General features: G+C 33.9%; 1 protein-coding gene across 6 annotated transcripts in view; it reads right to left on the bottom strand.

Moving 5' to 3' along the window:
• Positions 1 to 1,789: 1,789 nt before the first annotated feature.
• WAC (WW domain containing adaptor with coiled-coil) overlaps positions 1,790 to 15,743 on the bottom strand; it is a 94,766-nt gene continuing 80,812 nt past the window's right edge. For 2 of the 6 annotated variants that reach the window (XM_036267086.1, XM_036267078.1), the window contains exons 7-13: positions 13,926 to 14,168; positions 12,415 to 12,537; positions 11,390 to 11,538; positions 7,264 to 7,385; positions 5,387 to 5,573; positions 4,348 to 4,475; positions 2,238 to 3,250 (exon numbers count right to left, since the gene is read on the bottom strand). In XM_036267086.1, coding sequence (XP_036122979.1) covers positions 3,181 to 3,250; positions 4,348 to 4,475; positions 5,387 to 5,573; positions 7,264 to 7,385; positions 11,390 to 11,538; positions 12,415 to 12,537; positions 13,926 to 14,168 — 1,022 coding nt within the window. In that variant the 3' untranslated portion in view covers positions 2,238 to 3,180. Of the gene's footprint in view, positions 3,251 to 4,347; positions 4,476 to 5,386; positions 5,574 to 6,494; positions 6,634 to 7,263; positions 7,386 to 11,389; positions 11,539 to 12,414; positions 12,538 to 13,925; positions 14,169 to 15,743 lie in introns of those variants that run through there. The other 4 variants (XM_036267044.1, XM_036267051.1, XM_036267060.1 and 1 more) reach the window with 4 other exon arrangements.

Here is a 15,743-nt window from a genome sequence, read left to right on the forward strand (position 1 = left end):
AAGCCAAAATTTTTATTAAAATACTGCAATTTAATTATATTGCGACTGACACATGACAACTGCTATTAAAATTCTAGCAGTAATCTGGTATTTGGTTTTCTTAAATGCAAATTATGCATTCTAAGACTTTCAAAACACACTGTTCTGAAATAACAGCACAATATAGTCAAAACATATTTATTACTTTTTAGTGTCATTTTGTACACTTCAGTACAAATACAAGAATATAGCCGTATTTACAGGTATTAAAAAGAAATCCGTATATGCAAATCCCACATCTAAATACAGTAGCGCCAAGTCCTGATTTAAGTCCAAATCAGAACTACAATAGTTCTGATTTGCAGAGTGACTTACTTTACACTCTGCCGCTGGGAGATAATCCCTTAAAGCTAAAGCTGTTAAACAGAACAATAGATTATTTTTGAAATGGGGTAACAATTCATTCTTTGCAAAGTTTTAAGCACCTCCTGTCCAAGATTTTACAAGTGTGAAACATATAAAATTAGAAGAGAAAACCATTCATTAGGGCTATTAAAAGCATGATGTCTTTAAAAAGGGCTGGAGCATGGAATTTTCAGTGTGTTAAAAATCTGGAAATATAGTCCGTTTCAAAAATAATAGTTAGTTGAACTACACAGAAAAGAAAAATAGTAGGGAAGCTGGTTCTTCAGGGTAAAGACTTACTTTCTAACAGACCCACCTCATGAAATACATTTTATTACAACATAGTTCGAACATTTCGTCCCTTTGAACAAAAATAAAAACCCTGAGGTTTCCTAGGGGCTATTCACATTTCCATTTTCAAATTATTTGAATCAAGGTGCCCACCAAAATGAGATGTATATTCAAAGCCATGGCAATAGGCCAACTAAAGAATATTCTCTGATATTATGCCTATTTTAATAAACAGTCCTGGTTGGTTACCTCAAGAAGGTTAGTAACTGGACACCATGTCTGTATTAAAGTGCAATATTTAAAATAACTTACTATAGAGTGATTCAAGTTGTAAAAATAGTCTACAAAAATTTTTAATTTTCTGTGATTAAAAATTCACCAGGAAATCTCAAACCAGGCATTCTCTCTCTCTCTATATGTGAGTTACCATCCAATCAGGAAACCTTTATCTACCACATCACAAATTGCTTACTTCTTTCTGGGAAATATACAGGACTGCATCAATAAGGGTTCTAGCTTAACATAGCTCTTCGGATTTTCATTTACATGCACTAATCAAGTCCAGTAAATGTTAACAATCTCATAGGTATAAACATTTCATGATGATATAACTTATGACATTTGTTTCTTCTTACATTTTAAAAGTATGCTCAAGTTACAATTAAAAAAAAAAAAAATCAGTCTCCAGTATAAGATTCAAATTCCTCTTAATTATACTGGAACATTTTTGTATTTTAGAAAGTATCATCCATACTATCGCTTACAGTTTACTTTTTAAAATTTGTTGAAAAGTCTGAGCATTATCTTCTATACTTTTAAGTATGCTTAAAGCACAAGAGCAATTTCAAAATTTTAGTATCCCAGAATGTAATAACATTAATGTCTAACATCACAAAATAAGCCCTTGGTGCTGGCAGTTCTCTGAAAGCATATGAATACATCTGCCTCAACAGGAAAAGAAGGCTCTAAAATTGGGTAAAATTTTAAAATTAAGATTTTTCTGCATAAAGAAACCCTTGTGATTTAATATAATACTGGCAGTGTCATGCTAAGGCCAGGTGACCAATATTTTAGCAAAGAAAAAAAAAAAGCCAAGGTAATTTTATAGTAGCAATAGTTTCTTTTTTTATTTTAATATACTTTAGGAAAACAATATACAAAGCCGAGCTTCTCCACCATTTCCAGCTAACAGTAGGAAGCTCCAATTACACAAATTTAGCGTTTTGTGATGGCTAAGAACAGCAGTCAGCACCAGACTTGAACAGTTAGCTACAACACAAACATCCTTCAAAATGAAATGTTATAATAGCAAGACAGGTAAACCAGGATTTAACAAATGACAACCACTTGGGAAGTGACTTAATCATTCTTGTTGAATTTCATATTTCATTAAATATCTTATACACATTTCCTGTTAATCTGCTTTAAATGAAACCTCCCCTTTTTAAGGACTTATTTCAATTAAGTAGAAATATTCAACAAGAATAGTTCTGATAAAGAATCCCCAGGTAGTTCAAATTCTAATATGCATTTGACCAAAGGAAAAGAAAAATAACATTTTATTTGTTTTAACATGTTTATTACAACAGATACAATTCACATCTGACTAGCTTTGTTTCCTCTTTTCCCTCCCACAACCATGTTCATTGGGCCATTTCCTTACATTTGAGCAATCAATGTACTTTCAGCACACACGCCCAGCAGTACTTTTAGGTCCATTCCATTCTTACAGGGTGCAAATGGATTTCAATAATTTATACAAACAAGTGGGTTATGCTCAATCACTGCAATTTTAAGCTACTGTACACAGGAATGAAAAGGTTATAGAAAAGTGCCATAGCAACAGTGCCTTAAGAAAGGAGAAAAAAGAGAGGAGCCTTACAAAAATGGATAAAATCAGATCAAGTATTTCAGAGGGAAATGGAACACACGGGAAATGAAAAAACATTTCTCTGCAAACAAACGGAGAAGCACTGCTCTTGATCAGGTGCAAGTGTGGAAACAGTTGTTTCATGATATTTTGTACACCACCTATATAGTTCAAAATTGTATCTCCTTAGACACACATCGCCCGGCGCTTGCACTGAATTTTTGAAAATGCAAAGATTTCTGAATGATAAATTAAACCCCCCCCATTTTTTTTTTTCCTTAAAAAAGCTAATTTTGCAGACAGGTTTACATGTAAAAGGCTAGGTATTTAGCCACTTCAGCATTGATTAGTTTTGGATGTCTAAGCTCTGTTACACATGGCTTCCCATGGCTTCACTCTACAAAACATATTTACAACGTGAAGAATACATCTACATTAAATCTACATTTCAAGGGTTTTACAAATCAGTCTTGTCTCTTTCCCCTGAATTAACTCTCACAGACCCCCGTCCCCTTGTCATTTCCTCTGCCCAGCTTAACGGTCCAAAGTCTACTTAAATGCAGATCAAAAATGTTAAGATTGGGCAATAGATTTACAGTTCCTGTACTCAAAACCATGTGCAATTATTCACATCTTCACACCATGAAGGAATTCTGATTTTTTAGCTTTTCGAGTTCCTTAATTTGTTGTCTCAAAAATAGTATCCTGAAAGAATAAGAAGGCATTAGAACTGTGTGGTCATATAAATGCTACAAAAAACCCAAACTTTTAACAACAAAATGTCTTAAAGAAAATGAATAGCTACTAGTTAAAACAAAATGATTAAAAACTGCTTAGTCTACAGTTCAAACAAAACAATCATTGAATATATGATATATATTACATAAGAATAACAAGTTTAAATGTTTTCTAGTTTTCAGTTTCTCAATAATTAATCTGAATATGAAGACTGATTTAAAATATAGTGTTTACTCTATCATCACACATATACAAAGGCAGTAGATACTGAACATGAGATAACCTATATTGCATATTTTCTGGACTACAATATAGTAAGCATAGTAATTATGAAATTAACTAGGTGCAAGAGGCTAATCGTTTTGAAGAATAGCACTCAATATAATTGTAAGTTCATAAAAATGGAGCCAAATACCACAGACACATTTGTGGTTTCATGACAAGCTTATATATATAGTAGACAGGATGTAAAGCCATTTGAAGTTTGTTCTCAACTTTGTGACGTGTTTAAAAAATATCTATACTATTTAGCAGATGTAGATATACTATACTACCTGAGTAGAATACTTGATTTAAAAAAAAACCAAACAGTAAGAGTTTAGGTGAAAACAGATATACATCATTGAACCTGCTAAAAAATTATCTTACTATAATTTGCAATGATCTATTGGTGATACAAGCATAATGTAAATAGTGATTTGAAATTTCAACTGAAGTACGTACCTTGGGCAATAGATAAACGCCCTCAATTTGATATGCTCCTCAATTCAAGAGTGACCCTTCATAACTAGTTGCTATCTAATTTCACTTTTTAAATAATGTATTACTATACCTTATTGAGTTATAACGCAAGAAAAAAAGTCTATTAAAACATTTCCCATGGGTTAAGAAAAATAAAATTTAGATGCTATTAGCATTCACCAGAAATAACATTAAATAAAAACATGTTATAGTATTATGAAACATGATACAATTTATCTAAAAAAATTACATTTCTAAAATTCAAAGTTATGTTCTTCAATCTGACTTAAGATAAACAAAAATTATTTCAGCGAAAAACTTACCTTTGCTCTCTCAAAGTTGCTTGAATTTCACATACTCGGACTAAAGATCTTAAATTTTTTAATTCAGTACAAATTTCTGACATGTGAACGCTCCCCATGTTATGGGCTTCTTCTCGCAATCTCGATGCCTATAATTATAAAAAAAAAAAAAAACCCATAAAATATAAGTCACACATAACATTAAATATTTTAGAACTTTATATTATAGAATAATCATTTTCCTTTAAACCCACAAAAATTCTGGTGAATCTAAGGGGGAAAATTATTTTCTTTAAAAAATAAAAACTAAACTGTCTCATATATGGTGCAAAGTACTTATTTTAAGATTTACACCTCAGGCTTCTTGAGAAAACAGTATTGCCAATCTCAGAATAGTATAGCACTAGGATAGGATGGATGAATGATTTGCCATTAACAAAAGATGCTGGGTCAGCCAAAGGAAAAGTTCAGGTATAACACTGATAAAAGGAGAAGCCAATGCAATAATTTCAATGTCCTAAGAGCCTTCATCCTAAAACAAAAATGTCTCTTAACTTCTAATAGCTTAGTCTAGTGGGACAGTCATAAGATTAACAGTACTAACAGGTTCTAAAACTATCAGAATGACTGGATGAAAGGAAAAGCACACTGGCTGTGAGCCATACCACTGTATTAATAGAGTGAACTTGGTATAATTTATTTGGTCTTAAGAGCCTTATTGATAAAATGGGAAAACTCATTATGTGCACTTATTAGCAGTTTTAAGTGGAGAAAATAATCAAAGCACTTGGCACAGAACTAAATGCTGAGTACTTGATAATGGTAGCTGTAATGATATTAAAATACTTTATGTGAAACCACAAAAGTGACCTCAAAAATACCCTATAGGTAAGTATATATCAAATATTTTATAAAATAACTAGACAACCTAAATTAGTTTGTTTTAAATATAGCTTGAATTTCATGGTCCAGATTAGATTTTTTTAAAGTAGAATTTAAGTTAATCTTTTTTAGTCATCCCAAGGTAAAACAACTGCTGTGAATCATGCATGTAACATACCTGCTTTTCTGCATGATCTGCAGGCCATCCTTGAACATGTTTTATGAGATTTTCATTGAAGTGTGCTGCTAGCGTAGGTGTTAATGAACATGTAGTTCGGGTAGATGAATTCTGTGGTACAACTGTTACATTTGATGCATTACCACCAGAAGTATGATTTGGACCAGGTGATGGACTTCTCTGGCTACTGGAAGAGAAAACACAATTGAATGTGTAGCATATTTACAAGTAGTTTCTAGGTATCCTAGATATTGCCTGTCAATACCTTCTATTGACACCTAAGAAAAATTTGTTAGTTTAACATTAAGTAAATATAATTTAAAATTCAAAGTACACTTATATCATGTATTCCTCAATACACTTTTGGGGGGGGGGGGGAAGCCATTTTAAAACTAATGTCAGAGTCAAATTCAATATAATAGTACTCTCCAAATTTGACAGCAGAACCTGTTGACTTTGTCTACTACAAATGTCACTAAGAAATGGTCACATTTTTTTGTTGTTGTTAATCCTCACCCAAGGATATTTTTTCCATCAATTTTCAGAGAGTGGAAGGGAGGGAGGGAGAAAAAGAGAGAGAGAAAGACATCGATTGGTTACCTTCCACTTGCACCCTGACCAGGGCCAGAAATCAAACCCACGACCGTTGGTGCCAGGGCCAATGCCCTAAATACTGAGCTACACCAGCCAGGGCACAATTTTAGCAACTGTCGATACAAGGCACATCTGAATACTATGTTTTAAATATATGTAGATAAGGAGGGGAAAAAATATATTGCTCTTGTTTAACATCAGAACAAAGTTTTGAATCAGAGGGTGAAAGAATTAGAAGCAAAATACAGGCATTCTGTTGGATAGCAATGAATGAGTTTAGTGGCAAAATAAGACCCCCAAAAATAACACTCTGAGATTGGTTATCTTCTTTTAAAACTGTATGATTTAGTCTAGGGTTTGGGGATATGGTGGCGAGAACCAAACATTTAATCACCCAAGTTGATTTCCTACCTGCTTCACCAGACTTGGCTCTGAATTTCAGTTATTTCCAAAAACTAAATCTCCCAAAAGATGAAGAGTTTTCATCACTGAGGATACTTAAAATAATACTGCAGCCTCTAAAGACAATTTAAAAGAAGAATCTCCCCAAAATGTTCTGAGCAATGGCAACATTGCTGGAATAAGTAGACAGCATTCCAAGGTGATTATTTTGAAGGGAACAACTCTCATTTGGATGTGTAAGTTCTGAAATGCTTGTTTAGAAAACAATAAAAACAACAGTTGAATTATTTTGCCACCTCATAGCAAGAAATAAAAATAGGAAAATCAATCAAAAAAAAAATTTTAAGTTGTATTTGTTCATTAACAAAGAAAAGTGACAACACACTACATCTCTGAATGATAAGTAAATCCTTATAGGAGCAGAGTAGAAGCTAAGAGGAAAGCCTGACTAACATACACCAGCTGGCAAAATTGGCCCAAGTTTTAGATGTGAGATTTTTGGCTTCATCAATACACTCAAACCTAAAACTGCTATGAGGAGGTTAAAAATGATGTCTCATTTCCAATAAATAAAATATTACAAAACCACTTGCCCTATTTGTACAAGTATCACAGTTATTCCTGTCATTATATCTACTAAGTTAAATTTTAAAGAAAAGAACCACTTTCCTCAAAATAACCCAGGCTTCACTACTAGAGACAATCTACTTGCTCCAGGTTTGCCTTCATAAATTTTGCAATACATAAAACTAAGTTAGGCTATCCATGGATTCTTCCAAGATCAAGTTCTATTATACATACATTATTTATAATATTCAAACAATGAAGTATGACATAGTAAGGAAAAAGTAATGTTGCCTCAACATGTAACATCAACTTACTTTGAGCGCTGAAGACTTCGAGGAGAGACAGGTTCATGACCTTGTGGTTTGTCAGCAGTGACAGGCTGCTGCTGTGTAGCGGATTGTGAAACTGGTCCTTGCTTAACTACTGGAGTAGTAACCTGAAATGTCAAAATCTGGCTTATTACAATGGCAAATGTCATGGAAACTAAATCAAAGCAAAAGTTCTATCAATAAAACTTCCCTACTACTTTTATTCTTCAGTGATTTTTAAGATAACAAGAGTTGCCCTAAATTGTTTCATAATGAGATTAATATTAGTGATACAGACAGACAATAGTCCCTCCACCTATCCTCTGGGGATATATTCTTAGACCCGCCCCCCCAATGGAGGTCTGAAAACCAGATGGTACTAAACCCTATATATAGCAGGTTCTCAAATAATGTCATGTTGTTCAACATCGTTTCATTATAAAGTTGACAGAAACTGAACTTATCAGCCAACAGTAAAAGTAGTTTCATTATATGGTGCTTTGCTTAAAGTCACAGAACCAATATACAGCATTAAGCAAGAAGTTAGAACTGCATATACTGTTTTTTCCTATACATACATATCTGTACTAAAATTTAACTTATAAATTAGGCAAGAGGGAGATTAATAACTAATAAAACAGAACAATTATAATATACTGTAATAAAAGTTTGGGAATGTGCTCTCTCTCTGATATCCAAAATGGCTACTAAGTGACTAAATGGGCAGACAGCTTATAAAGCATAGATATATTGGACAAAGATTATAAGTGCAGGGCGGGATGAAGCAGGATAGTTCAAGATTTCTTCAGGGCATTCAGAATGGCATAAAATTTAACTTATGAATTGTTTATTCCTGGAATTTTACATATAATATTTTTGTTTTTATTTTTTATTGATTCGAGAGAAAGGAAGGGGGTGGAGAGAGAGAAGGAGGGAAGGAGGGAGGGAAGAAAGTAAGAAGGAAGGGAGAGAGGGGGAGAGGGAGAGAGAGAATCATCAATTTGTTGTTACATTTATTTATGCTATGCATTCATTGGTTGATTCTTGTATGTGCCTTGACCAGGGATCAAACCCACAACCTTGGTGTGTCGGGATGATGCTCTAACCATCTAAAGCCCCATTTAAATGTTTCTGAATGGTAGCTGACTGTGGACAATTGAAACTGGATAACTGGGGGTGGGGGGCAAACAGGGCAGTGGCAGCAAACAGCTTAGTTGTATATAGTATATAGTCCTTGTCATTTAGGTGCCCAAATTCACATATCCTCCAAATCTAAGTAAAATTCTAGAGATTCAAAAAAGCAGAATGGGTTTCCAAAGGTCATGTAGTTAGAAGAGAGTAAGGTTTGAGACTTGGATCTAATTTCTTTATACAGTAAAATGGCACAAGGTCGTAAGATTAACTTTCTTAGTACACCAACATAAGAAATAAGTTCTCCTGATTTTGAGTCCAGTTTTCTTCCCAAGACATTCTAATACCTCTTCTGATTTACAGTAATGTGCCACATAAACTTCTAGTCAAGGAAGGTGCATATACTACAGAGGTCCCATAAGATTATAATCTGAAAAATTCCTAATGCCGAGTATTTACCATTGTGTTACAATTGCTGGAGTATTTAGTACAGTAACATGCTATACTGGTTTTGTAGCCTAGAAACTGTAGAGGATCAGAATTTGTCACCACAAAATATGTCTATCTGGCATGAGGCTTATTTTAGGCTAATTAACTTTAAGAAACAGAAGACATGGGAGAAATTTTGAAAACCAAGTAGAAGTTACCCTTTGTATAAGACATTTATATTTGCAAGGGAAATCTCCATTTGTAAGGCTCTCTCTCCCTCAGTGTACCAAAAAGAGGAGGATGACCATATGTACAGAAACTCTTATCAGTGCAAAAGCAAGAACTTAAATCTGCATAACCACCTTACCCGTTTAATGTGCTTTTTCTGGTAACATCCCATAACTGACTCCCCTCACTCCCAACAACTTCTTTTGTCTTCAGCTGAAGATGGTATTTAAGGTGGTGGCATCAGTTACTCAGTTTTCCTGGGTCTTTCCCATGTATACTGGAGGTATACATGTTATTAAATTTTTGTTTTTTCTTGCTAATCTTTATTACAGGACGTCCAAGTCAAAAAGCCCAAAGGGTACAGGAAAAATTATTTTTCCTCTCCTATGTGTGTAGTAGACCATACCACCTAGGTTTGTGTAAGTGCACTCTGATGTTCACACAGTGAAATCGCCTGACACATCTCTGAGAATATATTCTCATTGTTAAGTGGAGCAGGACTATACTATTACTTCCAAACCAATAAAAAGAAATGTTACATGATATAAATACAGTTGCTTAAATTTCAACCACATATGAAGACAAAGTATATATTAGTCTATCAAAGAATGAGCTATGGCCCACACAAAATTCAACTTAAATGGTCACCAAAGAGATGCTGCCCTATGGAGATAGACCAAGAGAGACATGGTTGCCAGTGGGGATACATATACTATTCATATTCATATTCAGATGCCAGAGAGAGAAAACAGGCAATTTTAAATATAAGCCCCAAATTAAGGCACAAAGGAAGATGGAGTCATTTGTGATTAAGTCACATCCGCTAGCAAAGAGATTTTTGTTTGGGGTTTTTTGAATGATTAATATTCTCCCAAACAAATCGGGATGGCCCTGCTACTTCTGAATATAAAAGAACATTTTTATAAGATCTATGTACTATCAAATGTCCACTAATTTTATTAGAAATAACTTGAGAGTAGTTTTTTGAATGCAAAAAACTGGTAAGAGATTTAAAATGCTAATTTTGACAACTGACTGTAACACTAATACTACAGCTTATTTCACTTTTAGTCATTATTTGTTGTAGTCTTAAGATTATCATCCTGGGCGCTGGGTTCAGCAGTTCGAGTGTCGGCCCACGGACCAGAGTCTCAGGTTCAATTCCAGCCCTGCTCAGGGTCATGCAAGAGGCAACCAACTGATGTCTCTCTCTCACATTGATGTTTCTCTCCCTCTTCCATTCTATCAAAATATAAACAATAAGGAATCACATAATGGACTAACAACTGTAACACAAATTTTTAAAAACTGAACTAGATTGACCCTAAAACATGCATAGATAAATGGTTGAAGCAGGGAAGGGATGAGCCAATAGAAGATCTAAAATTTGACCTACCATCAATTTCAAGCTATGTTTCACAATGCACTTTTATATTTAGGTTTCTGCTTATGATTTTATTTGAATAAAGAATTCATTGGCACAAAATTTTGAAATAGCCCATAGTTTTTATAACAACTAAAAAAAATTTTCTCCTACAATTACCATTAAAAGTTAAAGTCACAATTTATATATATTGACTTCCAGCTCTCTCTGTGTTTTACTGGTGGAATGCTACTTACAAAGCAAAGCATAAGTGTAATTGTGATTTGCTTATGAATTTGTAGGTAGGATCTAAATGATGTAGTACAAAATTTGACTGCAACATTGCAGGGTCCTGTTCATAGCTAAAAAGAACAGACCAACAATTTTTTAATTGCTCCAAGTCATCCATGTAAGATTTTGCTTGGACCAACACAAGCAGTATAGCTCAGTAAAATGGGTCTGTATTCAAAAAGACCCAGGTCTCAAATTCTTACTCCACTAAAAAACTAGATTTAACCAAAGGCTTAATTTTCTTATCTTTTAATTGAGACAAATAGTTGATTCTCATGATGTGAAAATTAAATAATACATATAAAGCTCTTAGTACAGAAACTGAGTCTGAAATAAAAGTATGGGATGGAGGCAGACAAAGAAAACATGCTTTCTCTTATCTTTAGGGGTTTGAAAATTCTACAAATATTAAGACTCAATTAGTATACCCTTCTTTAGCCTGCTCTCCAATGTCACAAATCCCAAAGCCAACAAAGAGAAGAATCAGTGCATAAAAGTAGCACAAATACAACTCTCTCCTCATTGGCCAATTAAGAGACCGTAACCTGCATCTATTTGTACTTACCTGTCATTCACTCCACTTCATTCTCATAGAGCTTTTTCTATTAATACAGATTCTAAAACATTATTAAACTTGTTTTTCCAAAAATAAGTGGTTTCTTTTTAAAATTTCCCTCAAAGGTGACATACCTTTGGTTGTGATGAAACAGGAGGAGTACTAATCAAAGGTTTGATAGGGACTGTATTAGTTTGAGGTGTGCTTATTCTTGGAGACACATAGGATCTTGGGGATGATGCATCAGACGTTAAAGACATTGGAGACTGATTAGATGGCTGGGCTGCAAAAGAACAAAGCAGTAAATTTCAAACAAACAAAAAACATCTGTAATAAGCACCTCTCTACATGCAATCCCTCTCTCCCCAAGAAAACACAAATCTGAAAAAGTCAGAATGTGAGATATTCACTGGGGCCACACTGAATAAATGAGCTGTGTGTTACAGATAAGCACATACCCAGTGTCGCCTTCTCTAAGGCTAGAACAAGAAGGTAACCCTGGACCTATTCTCACATGGAAGGCAACCTCAGAATCCTTATTTCTTCTTCCACATTTAAACCCAGTTTTCCCTATAGTCTCCTGCCTTATGAGGTTAACTAGAGGGCTGTCAAAGTCTTTCCACTACTACATTTCAATTTTAGACCAGTTATTCCTGCTCAACTTACCAGCTTTCTGACCTGGGGCCAAGAAAGAAGTCAAAGTAACCCTTTCATTTCTCTTTTGTTTCTGTATCTCTTTCCATTGAATAACTTCATAAAGAAAAGGAATATCTATTTCAAGGCAGGACTTGAGCATTTCTGCATCCATATCCTCTAATAAAAAAACCATCTAACATCAACCTGAACCAAACTTCAACTGTTAAAATACACTCAATATTTCACAAAGATTGAGGGCATATCATAATTTACTTTCAGCTTTGGAATAAATGATCTCATAAACAAATTCAGCATGAAATATATACTATATTACAGATTTGATGGCAATATTGTGATGTCAAAGCTTGCTTCATCTAAAAGAGGAAATACAAATACTGTATAATATAGTAATGAAAAAAAATCAAGCATAAAATAACACCGTTATTGTAGCAATCAGCTCAAAGACTAAAAAAATAATCCCAAGTCAAGATACAAAGCTAAAGATATCTAAGAATGTGAATACCTTGTGTAGAGAGCTGAGCAGCTTGAGAAATCAAAGAAGTTATGTTGAAAGCTGATGGTCCAGCAGTAAGAAACTTATGAATTATAGACTGTAACGAGGCTTGTGTCACAGCTGCTGTAAGAACTAAAAACATATTATATCTTAAATTCAAATAAAACAGAGGCAAATGTGGCATTAGTAAACACTTGAAATTAAAAAAGAACCCAGAAAAAAACTGGAGTGTTTCAGGTTAGAACTCTCAAAATAAAAGTATTACATAGGAGTAATAAGATGGGTCTGAGGCAGAGGACAAAAAATTTAATGGGTCTATAATAAAGAAAAAGAGTTTCCTTTACACTAAAATTCAGGTATTCAGTTCAATAAAACTCCTCTATGAGACTTAAAAACAGTAAAATGAATATTCGCTGAAACTTCCAATGATGACACAAACCTATCCACACACAGATAAAGTGCTTAGTACATTAGTCAGAATTAACTGGATAAATGCTAGCTATTTAATGAGATTGCTTTTTCAGACAAGCTGACCACTCAAACCCTACATCAACACCCACTCTAACAATCTTTTAAAAGTGGATATTAAAAAGCTGGACACTTAGAAAAGCCGTATTTTCTGAAGCAACAAGAGCTTTTATTATTGACATTTTTTAATGCCATCATTTCTTCAAACTGTTTAAAAGCTCCACTCTGCCTAGTAAAAAGTTCACCTATCAAACAAGAGAATGGCATCGTTACCTTAAGAGAATAAAATCAAAATACAGAAAAGTTGAGGCCAAGTAGAACAGAAGATTAATGACCAACTACCCTGACATAGCTCCATTTTAAAGATAAAGTAAAAACGTAACCACGTAACATTATTGTTAAATATATTATGTAAAAATGTACAGAAATAGAAAATTCTGCAATGTTCTTAGGACTTAATGTCTGAATCTGAATTGGTTTACAAATTAAAAGTACATATACTTTTATTAAGACTTCTTTGAGATCATGCCTAAAAACTTCAGTATACTGAAAAGCAAAGTTGGAATTAACAATGCCATTAACTAGGAAAAAGAGCAAAATGTTTTGTTATCCATCACCTCGCTCCTCAAATTTTTTCAAATACTGTAGGAAGGAGTTACCGGAATTCTTACTTTTCAAGTAATTAGTATATTTAACATTCCAAATAATTATTTACCCATATACAGGAGGTCTTTTTAAAAAAAGTGAGCATTTACTTAAAAAAACAAACAAAAAAACAGTCTGCCATATGCGTTTGCAGACATAACAGCTTATCTCCAGTAACTACCAAGTAGGTGTATGGTTAAGTCTTGAAAAATACACAGAAAATCCAACTGCTAACTCAATTACAATACCAAAGGCACTAAACTATGGTAGTTATAAATTCCAAATAATGAAGTGCAAATGCGAAATCAAAATGAAACAAAGATCATTCCTAAAATGAGGATTTTACTAATTACATAATTTTACACAATGCAAGTGGGTTTTAAAAAATTATTAGTATGAAAATTTACCTTCATTTATTTTGGATATGTCCACATTAGAATTATTAAGTTGCAGTGTAGCTTGCAAAGCAGGAAGCAACTGTCTAAGAAGATTTGGATCCTGAAGTAATGGAGGTATTGGTGACTGTGGAACAGGAGAAACAGGGATTGCTGAAGCAGATGTTGGAGGTGCAGATGTGGGATTCAGTCCAGAAGACGACGTGGAAGGAGTTGTGCAAGAATGTGATACAGATTTGTCCACTGATGTAGATTCTAAATAAACAGGAGATAGCAAGGCTAAAAAAATTACTTGAATAGAGGAAACTAGAACCAATATCAAGTAACCTTCATATGCCAGGCACCCAACCCAAATAATGTCATTTAATCTTTACAAGTTAGCATACAGAAAAGGTTCAGTAAATATGACTTAACTAGATAATGAGGTAGGTATTTTTATGTCCTGATTTCATCAGTGAGAAAACGAAAAAGATTACATAACTTGCTGGAAGTCACAAAATCTGGTAAAGCATTGATTCAACCATACCCACATCTGATTCCAAAAGTACCACACTGTTTATTAATAATGATGTCTCAAACACATTTGTGTATTAACTACACATTCAAGTAAGCTTCCATTAGGATAAAGGGACAACACAATTATCCAGGACTTAATGTTATATGTCTGATGAAATAATTTAAGGTGAAAATATTTATGACCACAAAAACAACCTAAGTAAACATAACAATGGCCTTAATACAAATCAGGATAGGCACCACCCCAAAATGGGCTAAGGATATGACCAAGAATACAACTAGTGGCCTAAATTGCCAGATATAAAAACTTACTAGTAGAGAAAAATATAGGAAGATATCTTTGACAACGGGATACAGAAATTTACAAAAAGAAAAACAATTACATCAAAAGTACTGGTAACCAAAATATTTTAAGAAACTCCTATAGATCAAAAAGGACAAACTACAAAACAGAAAATCAAACAAAAGACATGAAATGACATTTCACAGAAAAAACTTAAATGGCTTTAGTAAAAAACTGCAAAAGATGCTCAACTTCACTGATAACCAGAAATATACAAATTAAAAGCAACTGGGCAAATTCATCAAATTGACAAAAATTTAAAAGCCTGACAATATTAAATGTTGGCAAGAATAACAGGAACACTTCATATTTCTGGTGAAGACTATAAACTGATATAACTACAATGGAAAATAATCACTAGGTGTTATCTAGAAAAACTGGAGCTGCACACATTTTATGACTCACTAATTACCCATAGGTATAGATCCTTAGAGAAACTCTATGTAAATCAGGATAAACAGTCAAAATTTTTATCACAGTATTACGTTTATTTTATTTTTTAAATCCTCACCTGAGGATATTCCTCTATCTTCAGATAGAGTGGGAGGGAGAGGGAAGGAGGGAGAGGGAAGGAGGGAGAGAAAGGGAGAGAGAGGAGAAACATCAACATGAGAGGGACACATGGACTGGTTGCCTCCAGCATGGTCCTACACTGACCAGGGCTGAGGACGAACCGCAATGCCAAACCTAATTGCAATCGAGGTACGTGCCCTTGACTGGAATAGAACCTGTGACTCATTGGTCCACAGGCTGATCCTCTACCACTGAGCCAAACTGGCCAAGGCTGTTTTATTTTAGTATAAAACTAGAAAACCCAAATATCCACCAAAAGGAAAATGAACACAAACTCGTATTTTCGTATCATGGAATTTTACTAACACAATGACTTTCATGGAGGAAAAAGAGCATTAGAAACAGAGACCTTATTATGAGTAACAACATTAAGACTGGACTATTCAAGATGTTCACAC

Source organism: Molossus molossus, unplaced genomic scaffold, assembly GCF_014108415.1.
Source record: "Molossus molossus isolate mMolMol1 unplaced genomic scaffold, mMolMol1.p scaffold_m16_p_1, whole genome shotgun sequence".
Taxonomy (NCBI): Eukaryota; Metazoa; Chordata; class Mammalia; order Chiroptera; family Molossidae; genus Molossus; species Molossus molossus.